The sequence below is a fragment of the Cibotium barometz genome, chromosome 66 (assembly GCF_041138505.1).
Source record: "Cibotium barometz isolate CiBa-2024 chromosome 66, ASM4113850v1, whole genome shotgun sequence".
Classification (NCBI taxonomy): Eukaryota; Viridiplantae; Streptophyta; class Polypodiopsida; order Cyatheales; family Cibotiaceae; genus Cibotium; species Cibotium barometz.
This window is the reverse complement of record NC_141111.1, coordinates 1,445,141-1,464,097: the sequence shown is the minus strand read 5'-3', so window position 1 is coordinate 1,464,097 and position 18,957 is coordinate 1,445,141. Positions and strand designations below refer to the sequence as shown.

The following is an 18,957-nucleotide window of genomic DNA, read 5'->3' as shown; positions in this document are numbered from 1 at the left end:
CAAAAGAAAGTTAGCCTAAGGATCCATATTTTCTGAAAATTTTGGATTAAGGTTTCTATGGACCAACAGGATTAATCCAAATGTAGGGAGGAGATAAATTGAAGAATAAAATAAAACCCCCCCAAAAATGAGTAAATGTTCACATAAGATGAAGAGTGGACTAAGGACCAAATAAAATAGTTAAAAATTTGATTTTTGACACCTCAGTGTGGGGATCTCCCCTCATGAAGGAGGCACCTATTTCACATGTGTGGAGGAGTTTTAAACTAAAAAATAATGAGATATTTTTATCTCTCCTCTCTCCTGTTTCAACTAGATCCAAAAAGTAAGCCAAAAAATCAAAAAATTGACCAAACTGATCTAGAAAATTCTAGAATGTGTTTGCTTGGTTAGAGGCTCACTTTTTCCTATAAATAGAAGCCTCCCCCTTTGTAAAAGCTTAATAGTGTTTATGCAATGTTATTGTGCTCTTGTCTTGAGTCATTTAACATTGAATTTCTTAATAATTAAATTATTTTTGGCCTAATCCTCTCCAAAGTGAATTGGTGGCCACTCTTGCTTCAAAACAAGAGTAGAACCCTTAATCCCTCAAGCCAAAGGAGAGCTTAAAAGCTCCATGTAAGCTAATTTCTTACTCGTTTTTTAATTTTAAATCTATGGTTTTCTTAATTTTTATGCTTTACAAATGTTTAAGTTAAATTCTAATGTTGTGCCTTTGATGAAAAGGCCACCCCTTCTCTTCTTTACATTCCAGCCTTTCTTAATCCTCCTAGAAAGATTAATTAATAGATTAATTCAACTCTTTTTATTGTTTACTCTCTTGATTTTAGAAAATGGTGTAGATTAGAGTTCTTGGAATCTAATTTGGGTTAATTTAAGTAAAAAATAGAATGTTCAAAATAAGAAATGGTCAGCCATACAAAGGAGGTTATGGCAAAGTTTTCCAGAATTTTGTGGAAAAGAGAGTTTACTTTTATGTTATTCCAAAAGAGTAATTCCCACCATTTTTATTAATCATTAAATTTGATTTTTATGCATAGAAAGATGCATAAAGGAATTATTTTTATTTCAAAAGTGTTATCCTCATTAAATTTGATTTTTATGCATAGAAAGATGCATAAAGGAATTATTTTATTTCAAAAGTGTTATTCTCATTAAATTTGATTTTTATTCATAGAAAGTACATAAAGGAATTATTTTTATTTCAAAAGTTTTATTCTCATTAAATTTGATTTTTATGCATAGAAAGATGCATAAAAGAATTATTTTTATTTCAAAAGTGTTTTTCTTATTAAAGTTGATTTTTATGCATAAATAGATGCATAAAGAATTTTTATATCAAAATTAGAATTCTCTTAAAATCTATGTTTAAATTCTATGAATAGATGTGATGTGAATCAGATAGATGTGAATCAATGGATGGATGGGATGTGATGTGAATAGATGTGATGAGATGTGATGTGAATCAGATAGATGGGAATGAACGGATGGATAGGATGTGATGTAAATAGATGTGAAGTGAATCAAATAGATGTGAATGAATGGATGGATGGGATGTGATGTGAATTAGATAGGGAATGGATGGATGGGATGTGATGTGAATAGATGAGATGAGATGTGAAGTGAGTCAGATAGATGTGAATGAATGGATGGAAGAATGTGATGTGAATAGAGGTTATGAGACGTGAGGGGAATAGATGTGATGTGAATCAGATAGATGTGAATAAATGGATGGATGGATGTGATGTGAATAGAGGTGATGAGATGTGAGGTGAATTGATGTGATGAGATGTGAGGTGAATAGATGTGATGTGAATCAGATAGATGTGACTGAATGGATGAGATGCGATGTCATGTGAATCAGGATGTAAATGAATGATATGGGATGTGAGTGAATGAGATGTGATGAAAATTGATGCGAATGCATATGTGAAAAAATGGACGTGGATGTGTATGTAAAGAATGGATGAGAATGTGTATGTGAAGAATGGATGTGTATGTGTATGTGAAAGAATGCGATGTGATGTAAAGAGATGTGATGTGACATGAATATATGTGGATGTGAAGTGACAGATATAAATGTATGGATAGATGTGCGTAGTCGTACATGTGAACGATTGGATGGATGTGTATGAATGAGATTTGATGTGGATAGATGTGAGTGATGTTATGTGGATAGAATGTATGTGATGGGATGATGAGAATGAATGTGATGGATATGAATGAATGTGAATGTGATGGATATGAATGAATGTGATGTGATGGGAATGATGTGAATTGGATGTGAATGAATGTGATGGGATGTGAATTGGGATAGATGTGAATGAATGAGATGTGAAGTAAATGAATGAGATGTGATGTGAGTGAATGTGATGTGGTCTGAATGGATGAGATGTGAATGAATGTGATGTGATGAGATGTGGATATGGGTAGATGCGAGTGGATGAGATCTGGTGAGGATAAATTAAGGAAATATGTGATGAGATAAAAATGATGTGATGAGATGAAAATGATGTGATTTGATGAGAATAGAGATACATTTGAAATGGATGTGATTGGATGAGAATAGGAATACATATGAAATGGATGTGGAATCAAATAATGTGGATTGATGTGGAACAATGTAGAAAGACGAGAGTTCGTTATAGAAACTGTATTTATGACCTGTTTTTAAATGATTGTTTTATGTCAAGAATGCTAGGGAAGCATTTTGACTGTCTTGTGAATGAGGTCGTGGGAGACCTAACTGATAAAGTTGCAACAGCTGATGGAGAGTCAACGGAGGACATCTCACGTAGCAAAGTCGATCGAGGTCTTGACCAGCCTCGGTTCGATTTAAATGGTGAGCTTCCGGTGTACGGTGGATGAGGGACCAAGGAAGCGGCCTATGAGTGAAGCGCTAGGTGACCTGCGAAGAATCCTAGAGGGTGCTGACCATACGGTGCTCGGGCTCTGGGTCGCCGAAGATACCCACACATGCGTCGTGGAAGATATTGGAACAAGGAGTAAGAGTTGTTTTCTAAATTTAGGCATGGATCTGGTTGATTGACCTTGCTAGTCCTCAATGGATGAGTCCATGGCTCTTTTATATGGATCCGTTGTGGTTGATATCTTGGTGATCTTCAACGGAGATTCCATTTTGATATGTGAATATATTGTTGAGTACTATGAGCTAGGAACCATCGAAAAGGCCCCTCAATGGACAGGTGGTGAGCGTTCTGGTTGCCACAATGATGCCATAGGTACACCGATAAGGAATGATTGGAAATTAGGATTTAACCAAAGATTTTGAGGATATGATCAGTGACACTATGATTTCATTAAATGATTGTTTTAAAGACAGCTGAATCTCTGAAAAAGGCAATTTCATATTGGGTGTGTAAGTGGTGTGACTAGTTTTAAGTTTGCGCATGAATATCTAGCTAGGGGGCCTGGGAACTCTTTTCCCTAGTACCCGGGACAAAACCTAACCAAATTCCTAATTGGATCCCATCACTACACTGGTTGGGTGGTTGGCTAACCCACAGGACTGGATGGGGTTAGGCTAGACTGATGGATCCCTAAAATGAGACTCAATTCTGTTATGGTACGATAGATGAAGTAAATCTTAGATAAAAAATGTTCTATGGAAAAGAATCAATGGCTGTGTCCCTCAATGAGAAAAAAAGCGTTGGTCTCTATAATCCAAATGTAAGTCTTTACCTTGATCTAACTATGATACTTACGGGTTTGGTTAGATCAGTTCAACTAGTTTACTCTTGACTACGTTAGAGTAAAAATATCCTGGAGGAATCGCCCGTGCTTTTCGGGCGAGGGAAGTTTTTCCGGGTTCGATTTTGGAAGAACCGAGGGATTAGTCTCTTGTTCGGATACCCGTTGGCGAGGCCCCAAGTGAGGGACCCTGCCCTGCACAAGAAGTGCTACTTCTGCTGCTAGCACCCCTGAATTCGTTGTGTGGTGGGGAACAAGGATCTCTCACACCTCAGCAAAATGGTGTTGCTGAGAGGAAAAATAGAGTCATTGGTGATGTGGCTAGGGGAATGCTCAATGAAAAGAGCATGCCAAACTATTATTGGGCAGCACAGAAGCGTGTGCCACAACGGTGTATGTACTTAATAAGAGACCCACAGCTGCTATACATGGAAGTACGCCAAAGATGCGTCTTACAAGTTTTAGGCCAGAAATTGGACACCTCAAAGTGTTTGGTAGCATAGCTTATGTGCATGTGCCAGAGACGAGAGAAGGAAGAAGTTGGATCCTAAGGCAGAAAAGTGCATTTTAGGCCAAAGATGCGTCTTACAAGGTTTAGGCCAGAAATTGGACACCTCAAAGTGTTTGGTAGCATAGCTTATGTGCATGTGCCAGAGACGAGAGAAGGAAGAAGTTGGATCCTAAGGCAGAAAAGTGCATTTTTGTTGGGTATGCAAGGCATATAAATGTTACAATCCACAAACTAGGCAAGTGGTTATCTCACGAGATGTGGTGTTTGATGAACTTGCTAGTTGGCACAAGGCAAAGGATGAGGGTGTCATTGATTCCATTGATGCTGATGTGCATGTGAACTTGCCATAAACAAGTTCTATTTCTATGTCTGGGCCAGTAGAGTCCGAGAGTAGTACTATACCTCCATGGTCAGGATGCTTGAGACATGAGAGTGTGAGCACTAGGGGAAGGTTGAAGAAATTGGCACTACCGGTTATGAGTCGTCAAGCTCAGAAAGTTTGGATGAGAAACTTGGCATACCAGTTTTGCGCACACTAGGTGCAAGGCAGGATAAATATGTCCCTCCACATGCTAGAGTGACAGGTGTTCAGAGTGTTCCACATGCATTGCGGAGATCCCAAAGGGTCACGTATCTAGTTGACAGGTTGACATATCGTGACTTTGCTATGCATTATGCATATATGATCTCTTTGGTGAAGCATGTGGAACCTACATGCTATACAGAAGCTATTGGGAAGCATGTATGGGAGAAGGCAATGGATGTTGAGATGGACGCATTGGTCCATAATGAAACTTGGGATTTGGTTTCCTTCTTACCACAAGGCAAAAATGTTATTGGTTGCAAATGGGTTTATAAGGTGAAATGCAAATCAGATGGTTCCATTGAGCACCATAAAGCGTGGTTGGTACGCAAAAACCCAAGGCTTGGACTATGATGAAACATTTAGTCCAGTTGCAAAGATGGGAACAGTGAGAGCACTCATTGCTATGGCTACAACAAATGGTTGGGAAATGCATCAAATGGATGTGAAAAATGCATTTTTAAATGGTGATTTACAAGAGAAAGTTTATATGGCATAGCCAGAAGGATATGTACACCTGAGGTACCCCACTCATGTATGCAGATTAAAGAGAGCATTATATGGTTTGAAGCAAGCACCTCGTGCTTGGAGTGATAAGATAAGCTAATATCTTATCTCCCTTGGATTGCAGGTTTCTTCATCAGATTCTTCACTCTATGTGAAGAAAACAGATCATGGGATTACCTTACTTGTCATCTATGTGGATGACTTGATTGTCACAAGAGATCATGCTATAGGTGTTATGCATGTCAAGAAGGCATTGAGTGGGTAGTTTGATATGAAAGATTTGGGTGAATTGAGATATTTTCTTAGGATTGAAGTGATCCAAGACCATGTAGGAACATGGTTAGTGCAACGCCAATATGCATTGAATATGTTGGCAAAATATGGGATGACAGGGTGTAAGCTAATGAGTACACCTTTGGATCAGAATATGAAGTTGTGGGCTGATTTTTTGACGGTCTAAAGTTATTGATCGACAAAATTTAGCAAAGGCGGCATGGAAATTTAGTGCTGTTTAGCATATGGAAAGGATCCAAGACATGTTTGCCTTCCATATGTGTATAACATAATACACCCATAATCATTGAGATAAACACATTTATTCATTTTTGTGTTTTTCTTATTTGTTGTAGTCTTGTTACTCTTCTAAGAGTTGCTTAAAGTTTTGAGTCCATTATCTCCTTCCTTGCAAAATGAAGACCCTTTGGGTAGCCTCACTCCTTGTGAGGACGTGACTCGGATTTACTACTAATATTGAGCTTGTCGGCGATAAACTCAAAGACTTGTTTTGCCCTTCCATGAGTGTATCATTGGAGCAATATTGTTGCTCCATAATATTCTTTAAGTCAAACTCGAGCTTAGTAACTATGTAATTTGTTTTCAAATTTATTTTGTGTTATTAATGTTTGGTATAGCTTGTTAATGTTTGTTGTAGGCTTACCGGCTCTCTGAGTCTCTCACATAGATAGCTTGTATTATATTTGACACACTTTCATGCACTACGGTATGTGTATGTAACTAACCGGCTCTTTTTCATAGGTGGTGGAAGCACCAAGGATGTCATGTTGGTTTCTAGGCTATATGTATACCTCTATGCAATATGGTCGACCGACTGTTTATACCTCTATGCATAGAGGTTGTGCTGACATATGCTCGGATAGAGGTTTGCATAGATGACCTCATGTTTGTATAAAGGAACTTATATGCACCTACGAAGACATGTATTAAACTTTATTATAAGTATTAATGTGAGTATGAAGACATGTATTAAACTTTGTTAATATATCTAGACTGATTTTATGCATGGGATCTAAGCATACTAGAGTTTTTATACATAGGATCTTAGAATAGGTTTTTTTTTTCCCTAATAATAATCTGGCTATCAAATGACACTTTATGTATTGTTAACCGCCGCTAGTGAAAGCATCACTAGTTCTCTCTCTCTCTCTCTCTCTCTCTCTCTCTCTCTCTCATATATTATTCCGTGCCCCACAGAGAGAGAGTCCCCCTTGGTCGATACTCTCCCCCTTGATCATCAATTGACACTCCCCCTACTGCCATGCGAGAGGGATTTTAAGACGTCGAATCTTACCAAATTATATAATTCGTGAAAGGAGTGCGCTTGCTAAGGTTTCGAGATCAAAACCATTTCCTTCCCAAACTACTTACGTCAAAACCATTTACTCCTCGTTGACGGAAAGACAAGCAGCGTGTGAGTAAAGGTTCCTTGTAGTTACGGGACTTGAATTTTATCTCATGACTACGTTCAGGTGATGCCGAGTCATCCGCTTTTGATGATTGCGCGAGGAGCGCCTTCTAAATTTGGGCATGAACTTGTGCAAGGATTTGGAAAAGGTGCCGTGATCTGATCTGTCAGACAACTCCGACCGTTTAGCCAGCAAATTCGATACAGCACAACCTGTCTAGCTAATTCGCTGTGGTTATTACAGCCAATGGGCGCTTGCCCCAGCTCTCTAAACTAATCACGTGTAGCTAACGGTTTCACCTGATTCATCTGCAATCCACCAGAACACGCGCGGCAAATTACGGATTGATTCGACCCCCACGCACTATAAGAAAGGAGCTGCTCCACCTCTGCAGCTCCAACAAAGCAATCCTCTTCAGCTAGTACGTTAGATCAGGCGCGCAGTAGTTAAAGCTTTTGCAGAGGGAGCAGCCTCGTCCTCACTGTAAGCATCTCTTAGACAAGTTTAGAGCGTTGTTTGGTTATGGAGAGTACCGTTACGCTGAATCTGGAGAAGGCATCGGCAGCAGGGGTTAACAATAGTATTATTAAAAGTAGTAGCTGTCCATCGGCAGCTCCCTGTGCTGCCTGCAAGCTGCTCCGCCGGAGGTGTGCGGAGAGCTGCACTTTCTCTCCTTACTTTCCCGCTGAGGAGCCTCTCAAGTTCGCTAGTGTGCACAGGGTGTTCGGTGCCAGCAACGTCAACAAGATGCTCCAGGTATCCATTTTAAATAATTATAGCCTACATTAATTAACGTATGTCTTTGATCGTGTAGCCCCGAAATTTAACATGTTATGCAGGGTTATCAATTAATCAATGTCGTTGGTTAACTTGATCCTTCTAACTATGGTAATAAACGTTATTGCAGGAGCTCCCGGTGGAGGAGAGAGGAGATGCGGTGAGCAGCATGGTGTACGAGGCCAACGCCAGAATCCGGGACCCCATTTACGGCTGCGTGGGGGCCATCGCCAGCCTGCAGCAGCAGGTGCTGCAGCTGCAGACGCAACTGGCGGTCTCCCAAGCACATGGAGTCTACGCACACGTGCAGTACGAGGCCCTCCTCTCCAATTACATGCAGCAGCACAGCTCGCCCAACCATACAAAAAATATTGATCAATACCAGTATTCGAGCAATGACAATAATCTCAATGATAAAAGTGTCGATGGATTTTCTATTGCAGCTTGCAGTACGCCGGCATTTCAGTACGTTGCCATGCCCGGCAGATCGGATGATCAACCAATAATTCCGTCACGCTCCCCGTCCCCGTCCCCGTCCCCGTCAGCGTCGTTTGCAGATTACCTACTAGCCGGGCATTATATCGATCCAGATGACGGCCATCGCTTGATGGAGCCAGTCAACGAGAGCTGTACGTACTGATAATGATTCGGCCGTCGCAGCTCTCTTCTCCTCCTCTTCTTGTCTTGTGCTAAAAATGGCATTCATGTGCCACGAATCATGCTGCCTAAGCGACTTGGCCCGCCGGCCGCGATCAACAAATCCTGCTCCATGATTCTCCTCGTCTATTGGCTGGAGCAATCGACGGCATGCACCTAGCCGCCCGATGTATGGCGCTGTTCATATATAATTCGTACTGCAAGTTGGTGGGCCCTGGCCCTCTACATGGCCCTCTACACTCGCCCCTCCAAGAGACAACCAGACCAGAGCAGCTTAATGTGGACTTATTGATCTAGAGAGACCAATCGTCGGAGAGACTTGAACCCAGGCGGGTACATGTCATCCCAAGGGCAATTACACTAGCCGATCTACCACACTTGGGTGATAGAAAGGTAGTGCAAAGAGAGAGAGAGAGAGATAGAGAGAGAGGGATGTAAGGGGAAGAGCGGGAGGGAAATTAAAATAATGACATATACATTGAAAACAAACGCGCTTTATCCGCTTGTACAAATGCACAAGGATGTTCGAACAAATATGAATTTCTGTAGTACATCTTCTTTTTAGGCATGTTTTTCTCAAGTTTCAGTTTGCCATGTTACCTATAGCAAATGTTTGTTGGTTTTGATTGACATATCTCAAAGACAAAGTTCAAAATTAACAAACATACAACCGTGTAGTTTTACTTATAAATATCTTGAATTGATCGAATGAACATGAATCTGTAAACATACTTGGAAAGCGTGCTAGAGACACGTCCGCTATTGGAAAGCGTGCTAGAGACACATCCGCTATTGATAAACCGCACGCCTACACTTATGAGATCGACAGAGATCTTGAAGTACCTCACAAAAAAGATAATTACAAATTGGTTAGCAAATCTGAATCTGAGTGACACGTCGTTATTCAATTCATACAAATTTTGTGCTTGTTTGTGTGAGTGAAAAAAAAACCATACATAAGTATGGCAGGGAATTCGCACAGTCCTTCCCAAAATTTTATAAACATAAGGGAACTTGCCCTTCCCTCGTTTCTGAAATAATGCTCTCGGTATCGAAAGTGGACCAAAGATACACCTCAAGTAAATTTCTCTTTAATTTCCATGGTGGTGAGACTACAAGCTTACATGAGAACAAAGGCTTTATTCCATGGTTAGACTACAATACATAACCTTGCAAGGTGTCCCAAAAAAGAAAAAAGACAAGCCTTCCATCCATGAAACCAAAATAACATAAGTTCTAACATCTTGAAGTACTATATAATATTCTAAGATGTGTGGGAATAGCTATTTCCAAGAAGACAAAATGGGAAAACCTATGTCACATTACATGATAATCACAAAGATTGCAATCTTCAAAGAGGCCTACTAAAATATGTTCATAGACTTCTTGTAGAGTTTCTAGTGCTAACCTCGATTGAACAGAATCTTATAGAGCTTATAGTGCTAATAAATTGATTCGAATGTCTAATTTATAACCTTGTACAATCTCACAGCTTTCCTTTGGAATGGTCCATGTTGGATCAAGAGATGAGTTCTTTTGGTATCTCAACAAATCTCTCCACAATCTCACGGCTTGCCTTTGGAATGGTCCATGTTAGATCAACAACCACACTCCTTGGGCCAATGCCTTCTTTGCCCTTATGGTGGAACTTGAGATTGTGGTTGTTGATTTGGATTGCCTTCTTGGATACAAAGACGAATGGGGAGATCAAAGGTGGAGGCCTCATATTCCAAGTCATGCCATCCCAAGGTCTTCGGATATTCACTTTGATGATGATGCTTTAATCTTCTCTCCATAGCTCTCTCCTCAATCAGTTTGCCGTTGCTCTAAGACGACCACCTCTACACAAAGTTAACATACCTACACCTTATGCTTTAATGATGAAAAGAAAATTATGCATATCTATGATACCAAGGCTTGGATGTAGATCTACGTACTTGATTGAGTTCGGGTTCGTCTCCTCAATACATAGGAACTTGCGCTCCATCACCACATCTAACAACATATATATGAGAATATAAGCATAAGCCTTATGAGGCATAAGAGCTTATTCAATGAGAGCAATGCATGAGCCTTATGCATAAGAGTGTATGCACAAGCCATGCATAAGAGCTTATGCACAAGCCTTATGGGGCATAAGAGCTTATGCATGAGCCTTATGCTAGCAATACACGACCCTTATTCATAAGTGTAAACCTTATGCATAAGCCCATAAGGTATACTCTAAGCAAACATTAAGTATACATAAGCCTATGAGAGAGGCACGCTTATGCATAAGTCTTATGAGGTATACACTAAGCATGCATTAAGTATGCATAAGCCTATGAGGTAAGCTTATGAAGAAGACTTATGGCATATGCATAAGGCTCTATGACATACTCTCTTTATGCATTAGCCTTATGCATAAGGTTCTATGGCATACTCTCTTTATGCATGTATAGAGTATGCCTCAGAGACTTATGTATGCATAGATTATGTCTCAACGGCTTATGCAGAAGAGAGTATACCTATGAGCATGCATACTAACCCTAAACCCCCAATAAGGGTGTAAAGAAGAAAATCATGATTAGCATCCTAACCCCAATCCCCCAGCACCCAAGGGTGTAAACAAGAAAACCATAAATTGTAATAGAGGTTATATGTAAGAGCTTACCTCGAGTGGTTGACAAGAGCTTGGCTCAAAAAGGCAAGACCTACAATACAAAACAAGAAAATGAGGTCAACATGAGAGAAATGCTAAGGCTATGCATATACACAAGCCCTATGCATAAGATCTTATGCACAAGACTTATGCATGAGCCTATGAGGTATATGCATAAGACTTATATGTAAAGAGAGCTTAGGCATAAAAGCAATAAAAGCCTTATGCATGCATACTAACCCTAAATCCTAGCACCCAAGGGTGAAAACAAGAAAAGCATAAATAGTAAAAGATCTTGTGTGTAAGAGGTTATCTTGAGTGGTTGACAAGAGTTGGGCCCAAAATAGATGAGATCTACAATACAAAACAAGCCATGTAGCATAGGAGCTTATGTACAAGCCATGCATAAGAGCTTATGTACAAGCCATGAATAAGAGCTTATGCACAAGGCTTATGGGGCATAATAGCTTATGCATGAGCCTTATACCTGAGAGCAATGCACGAGCCTTATTCATGAGTGTAAGCCTTATGCATAATCCTATGAGGTATACTCTAAGCATGCATTGAGTATACATAAGCCTACTATGAGGCAAGCTTATGCATGAGCCTTATGAGGCATACTCTAAGAATGCATTAAGTACGCATAAGCCTATGAGGCAATTGTATGCATTAATGCACACACATACAAAGGACATGTACACTAGTCATTAGTGAAGACAAGCTATCTATAAAACAAGCCAAGAACATGCAAAAGCGGTGAATGATCACTAAAGGAGATACACACATGATGGACACACCACCTAAATGATCCTTGTCCACCCTCACTTATGTGTTGTCTGCATAACTAGGAACTAATAAAACTTGTTCTAATCATTGTTATATTTCCTGCATAATTGTGCCTAATGATGTACTAAAGGGATCAGGGATTTCATTAACGTCTTCACAATTTCGTGATCACGTTAACAAAACCTATTGTTAACATATTAAAACTTGTGATCACATTGTATATTCACATGACTTGAGCAATGACTTGCCAGAACCCACTAGTCCCGTAACACCTCCGGGCTTTTATCTTTCCCGGCGGGCCCACCGAGAAAATTATTTATCCTGGCGGGCCCGCCGGGAAAGATAAAAGCCCGGCGGGCCCGGCGGGAAAAATAAAGAACACCGGCGGGGTACTATTCTGTATATAAACACTGCCCGACACCCATCGTACAACTTTTGGGGAGATAGTCCTTGTTTTGGGGGCGTGATATCTCTCCTCAAAGTACTTGTAGAGCTCTCGAGTTGCTAGAAGTGTCCTCTTGGGAAGAACATCCTTATCTTAGGGGCTGTCGTCTTTCCTTGTAGGCACTCCTAAGGCTATTGAGCCACTCGTCCTTAGTTCTTTGAACTGGGGGCAGGGTGTGGTTCGTAGCTAATACTTGCGGAGATTTAGGGACAAATTTGGAGTCATTCAGCTTTGCATTTGAGCCACGTACGTAATCTACCTCATTCTGCTTTATGAATGGTTTGATGGAGCCAAGAGTCCTGCTTAGGGGCTTGTATTGGTTCTTGATACTTGATATAGTTTAGAGTAGACAAGGGTCTATTGTCCTATACTAGAGTATTGGGCAAGCATAGATCTTTGATTTTCTTTGTGAATGTTAGAGAAGGTCTATTGTCCTATACTAGAGTATTGGGCAAGCATAGATCTTTGATTGTGTAAAGTATCCTTAATTGGGTACAAAAGGCATCCTTCATTGGGGGTGCAATGTGCATGATAGTTTCGAAGTAGTTTTGTAGTAAGACCTTGCAAGATAGTTTGAAGTAGTTTTGTGTTATGTGATGATCTTTTGTATTTGTCAAGATAGTTTCGAAGTACTTTGTCTGCTAATGTATGTTTTGTTATACGTGAGTGGTTTGTTGTTTTTTCATTTGTGTATTCATTGTTATATGCTTGGTTGAATAGGGTATTTGTTGAGATGGAGGACAATGTTGGATCCAGTGATACCTCCAATAGAGTCCAAATTTCAAATAGTAGGAAAAAAAAGGCACCTGGGATAGAGTGGCAATATGCAATTAACGTTGGTGATCGATTCATAGATTGGGAGTGTAAGCTATGCCATGCAGTAAAATCAGGTGGGGCGCCTCGACTAAGAGAACACTTTTTAGGCAGACCGAAGAAAAAGTCATGTACCCACTCCTCTGCACCTATAGTGGCCAAACGCATAAGAGAAGAAATTCAAAAGAAAGATTCAAGAAAACATGACACTCCTACCGTTAATGTATCAAGGCAGCAAGAACACTGTTGTTCTAATCATCAAACTCCCGCTACATCGCCTACTTGTACCCTGAACGGCAATGTGCAACCAGAAAGTAATCTACCCAGTGCATCTTCTTGTAAGCGAAACTTTGACGTAGGAAATATACCCATGCGTCAAACTTCATTGCAAGAAAGCCTACTTCAAGGTCGACTCGATGATGCACAACTGGTCCTTGCTGAAGCGAATTACTTTTCTGGGAGTGCTATGATGATGGTGGACAGTGAGCATTGGAAGAGAGCATGGAAGAAAATTGGTGAGTTTGGACCAGGGTTTTCACCGCCTACGTACCATGCTATGCGAAATGATCTATTAGAGAAATGTTATGCGCAAGTAAAAGAACGTGTACAAAGAATAATTCTTAGCAATATAGAGCTTTTTGGATGTAGTATAGTAAGTGATGGATGGTCTAATGTGCAAAGAAAACCATTAATTAATATAATGGTTATTTCACCTAGAGGTGAGACTTTCATCCGTGCCGTGGCCTGGTTCAATCAAAACTGGGGCTTACATTGCTCAAGTCATTAGCTCTGTGATAGAGGAAGTAGGTGCCAAAAATGTAGTCCAAGTCGTCATGGACAATGCAAAAAATTGTAAAAATGCATCCAAAATCCTACAGCGACAATATCCACATATTTTTCCGGTAGGCTGTAATACTCATAGTTTGAATCTTGTATTAAAAGATTGGTATAAATCTGATGATACTAAATGGTTTGCCTCAATCGTCGACACTGCTCGCCAGCTTGTGAAATTCATGCTCAAGAGACAGAGAGTTTTAGATATGTTTCGACCTCGCATGTCAGTTATGTTAAAGCTTCCAGCGGAGACTAGGTTTTGCACTCACTTTTACACTTTTGAGTCTCTTCTTAGAAATAAAGATGCAGTTTGCGAAACATTTACATGCATGGCATTTCATGACTGGGAGAACACTCAACTTGAAAAAGTGAAAGAGAAAATCAAAGTCTTGAAGGGAGCGCTTACGAGAAGAAGTTGGTGGAACAGTGTGATGGATGCATACCATGTAATGATGTATGCTGTACGAAGTCTTGATCAAAGAGCGCCTAATCTCGGAAAGCATGGATGCAATGGTGGACTGTCCAGCGGAGTTTGGAGTGTTATGTGTTGATGGTTGAAATCTTCTATCTTCTGTCGATCAAGCAACTCAGCGTTGCCTCCGCTTCAAATATAATTTTTTAAAACTTTTAGAAAATTTAAAAACACAAAAAGATTATAATCAGAGAGTTTAAGCCCATGAGGAACCACACCGACGCTTGCTTGCTACCCACTGCCGTAGTCTCTCCCTAGCATTTGATCTGTTGTATCCTTCAGTTCTTCTTGCATTAACAGTTTTCATTATTTGACGCCTAAGAGACAAATTACCGCGACTTTTCTGCCTTTTTTTGCCAACCAGAACGCGATAGAACCAGTTGAACATTTCATGGAGTGCATTACTCTTGACTTTGCCACCACCATGGCGAGTGCCCTTAAAATACACGGCCTTTGCTTGGTAATGTGATTTCTCCATGCCTTGATTTCTCCAAAGTGCTAAAGAGCCATATCTATCGAGAAAGTATGGCCCATGTGCATACAATATATGCTGCATAGAAAATTACAAAAAGTTAACAAACAGTATGAAGAACATACTACAAGGACACAATAAATACAACATTACCATGTAGTGAGTAATGTGTGTTTCTCCCCATGCCTCGACCATTTCTTCTGTGAATCTACAAGTGGCTTGTTTAAGTGCCTCAATACCATGGTCATCCAGGTGAGGTCGCTCTAGAAGATCGACCATTTTATTACACACCTCCCATACATGTGCACGTTTTAGGCCAAGCCTGGCATCATTTCCTCGATATGTTGTGACATCACATATCTTCTTCCAAATTTCAAAGTCAGTGTGGCTATGAGAACCCAAGTGGTTTGATAGCAAGTGTCTTGCCTTTGATCCACCCATGCAAATGTTATTAGGGTTGTCTTGTGTAGGGTTTGATTTTCTGTCCTTTGTCAAGACCACTGCTCCAGCATGTAATCCCATAGAGGAAAGTACACCCTCTAGTGCACGTATTGACTCTTCTCGTCGATCTTCGGGCTCCATGTTCCAGACATAGTTTATGTGGAGCATCAATAGCTTATCCAAAATCCTCAGTCTTGCATGTAATGTGCACACATGCACTTGACATAGTGGAATTTCCAAGATTGGGTTCCAAGCATTGTCCTCCTGGTCACGACTAGGTGGCTTGCTCTGGTCACAACTTAATATGCCATTATGCCATACCTTTGATCCCTTCCTCTGTTCAGCATCAAAAATGATTGCTTTTTTTGCACCCACCTGTTTTTGACTTTTGCCTTTGCTAGGTTGTTTCCCTTTTACTCTTGAGTCTACTGCTGTCTTGGAATGACAACAGTAAACACATGAGAATATAGTATTCGCACCTGTTTTACAACCCAACATACACTTTAAGGTTTTTAGATTGCCACCCAAGTGCCATTCAACGTTAAAGCAGCCTATTCCGGGAACATCAAGCTTCTGACCATTGACCTGACAAGAGACGACATGTTGAATGCCAGACCGTTCAAAATACCACCTCAAGGTATCATGGTTCTCTTTTGGGAGGACCCATGCTGCTTGCCACCAGATGTTCTTCTCTGATTGAATGCCGTAGTAGTCTTGCTTATGCCCTTGACCCCTATTGTTGCTGTCTTCAGTTGCATCCAACTCTTGGGTCTCTAAAGGCCTTCCTCTAAGTGCTCGGCTCATCAAGGTTAAACTAACACGCTCCAGTCTTTGACCTTTAACCACTTGACATTCATCCAGCTTCAAGACAAACACGGCATTTCCACCTGTCTCTTCAAGTGTGAGGCCATAGTACTGAATCATTGCTTTTTGTAGCACTTCCATGTCAATGTAGACATTGTTATATGCATTGTATTCAAAGGGTTTGATTGTTGGCATTGGCATAATATCCTCCACCCACTTGTACCCACCCTCGAACATGGATGCAATATCACCATTAGCACACTTCTTTGCCATCTGTAAGCTATAAAGTGTTGGAAGCAAGGATTGCGTAACTCCCTTTGCTCGCAACCCTAAAGTGATTGACCTGTACATTGCTCTGTAACCTTTCTGGCTAATACCTGCTGAGTCACATATATCAAGCATCTCTTTGGGGGTGACAATTTCTTTGATTTCCTTCAAGAAATGTTGACGAAGGGTCTCCCGCAGCTTATCATTACCAGAACCTGTTATCATTTCCATAATATCCTTCTCCTGAAGGACATGCTGAAGAAGGGAGGCATTAACATTGTCCTCAGCGTTGTTACATCCTAGTATAGCTGTTGCACAAGCCCTACAATCACAATGGTCAACCATGAGAGATGCTTTATTCATTAATTGCTTCTCAAAGCTGCTATAATTCCTACAAAAATTTTTACCTGGTTGTTTGTTTACGCCTCTTGCATGCGCCTGCTGTCTTTGAAAGCAACCCAACAGCTTTACGTTTTCTTTGCCTTGCGTGATATCCCATGGGAAGATGAGTGAAATGGTGAACACGACGCCGAAGATTACGAGTGGAGTGTTGAAGACGAACATAATTATCGGTAAATTGATTTATTGTGCGCACACGATCCGCTAGATTATTTTTCTGCACCTCAAGCTCCTCTGAGAGCTCTTTAATCCTCTGCATCAAACCATTGATCTGCTTAGTCGATGCCGCTTAAAGCTGGTCGAAGACAAATTGTGTTTGCCTCTTTTCAGCTGCCTCATCTAGCCACAACATGTGTAATCTCCTACAATAGCCAAGAAGCCCATTGAAACCATCACCAACAAACATAAGAAAACTTGTAATGCTTTTGAATGGTGGAGGGGCACCAGATATTGGATCTGGTGGATAAAGATTTCCATCAATCCAAAGATCAATGGCCTTTGCTCCTTGCATTCGAAGAGCTGATCGTATGAAATATTGGGTGCAACATGCCTACTGCGTAGGGTTGCGTATTCTGTCTCCAAATCAACCTGAAGGCGGATCTTAGAAGGCTTATTGGTGATGTCTTGTAGTGCCATCTACAAGAAAGTAGGCTTGTAAGCTTGGGTTGAATAGGAGTGGAAGGAGCAGGATATGGTATCAAAAAATAATGGGAAGAATGGAGATGAGGGTTGCTTCTCTAGAGCTGCATTGTGGATAGAGAAAGAAGCCAGAAAGGGAGCCAAAGAAACATAGAGAGGGTTGGCAATGGTGAGACGAAAATGCAAAGGAGACAATGCATCATGGGAAGCTTCTTTAGTGCAAGCTATGGCTGCTAAGCAATATAGAGAGAGAATACTTCATGAAAAGGTTCTTCTGTGCTACTACTGTGGGTTTGGAGAGAGAACCAAGTATTGTAGAAAGAATGCTCCTGGTAAGCTTCTTCCTTGCAAGCCATGGCTACTACTGTGGGTTTGGAGAGAGAAGGCTCATTTAGGAGTACAGACCTGCTAGCTATGGAGAGAGGACCAAGTACTGTAGAGAGAATGCTCATGGTAAGCTTCTTCCCTACAAGCCATGGCTACTACTATGGGTTTGGAGAGAGAAGGCTCATTTAGGAGTACAGATCTGTTAGCTATGGCTTTTGGAGTAGAGAAAGACGCTTTTTTCCATGGAGAAGGAGTGCAGGGCGTTTTAGAGAGAAGATTTAGAGAGAGAAAGAGATCTGGTGTACACACAAAAAAGGGGGGAAGAAAGTGACAAATTTTTGGAATGTTTGGAGTTCGAAAAGGTTGCTGCAGGCTATGATTACTGACTGACAGCCCATTACAAAGCTTTAAAGTCACCTAGGTGGCCAGATCTAGGAATATCTCCTTTTTTTTATTTTTTTTTGTTTTTGTGAAAAATCAAATATATGCTTTTAGGACTAGGCTTCTAGGCTTGGTCAAAGATGGATTAGCATTTTAAGCATTTCACTAAACGTCCAAATTAAAGGGCCCAAGAAGACTCCATTGAGTTCCTAATGCATGTAGCATAACAGCTTATGTACAAGTCATGCTCAAGAGCTTATGTACAAGCCCCATGAATAAGAGCTTATGCACAAGACTTATGGAGCATAACAGCTTGTGCATGAGCCTTATACCTAAGAGCAATGCACGAGCATTATTCATAAGTGTAAGCCTTATGCATAAGCCTATGAGGTATACTCTAAGCAAGTATTGATGAGTATACATAAGGCTATGAGGCAAGCTTATGCTGCATGAGCCTTATGAGGTATACTCTAAGCATGCATTAAGTACGCATAAGCCTATGAGGCAAGCTTATGCATCAATGCACACACATACAAAGGACATGTACACTAGTCATTAGTGAATACAAGCTATCTATAACAAGCCAAGAGCATGCAAAAGCAGTGAAAGATCACTAAAGGACATACACACGTGATGGACACACCACCTAAAAGATCCTTGTCCACCCTCACTTATGTGTTGTCCGCATAACCAGGAACTAATAAAACTTGTTCTAATCATTGTTATATTTCCCACATAATTGTGCCTAATGATGTACTGAAGGGATGACCAAGCCAAGTGAAAGAGC

The 18,957-nt window shown here is 40.6% G+C and overlaps 1 protein-coding gene across 1 annotated transcript; it reads left to right on the top strand.

Annotated features, from left to right (window-relative positions):
* The first annotated feature begins 1,677 nt into the window (after window positions 1-1,677).
* Window positions 1,678-8,432, top strand: LOC147602657 (LOB domain-containing protein 4-like). The gene is made up of 4 exons (XM_086797592.1): window positions 1,678-1,699; window positions 4,747-4,761; window positions 7,629-7,771; window positions 7,923-8,432. The coding sequence occupies exons 1-4, from the start codon at window positions 1,678-1,680 to the stop codon at window positions 8,430-8,432; spliced, it is 690 nt and encodes a 229-aa protein (XP_086653718.1).
* Window positions 8,433-18,957: the final 10,525 nt, after the last annotated feature.

Coding starts and splice junctions, on each gene's coding strand:
- LOC147602657 (XM_086797592.1), top strand. CDS start 1,678: ATGAGACGTGAGGGGAATAGAT. Junction 7,772..7,922: donor ACGTCAACAAGATGCTCCAG/GTATCCATTTTA, acceptor ACGTTATTGCAG/GAGCTCCCGGTGGAGGAGAG.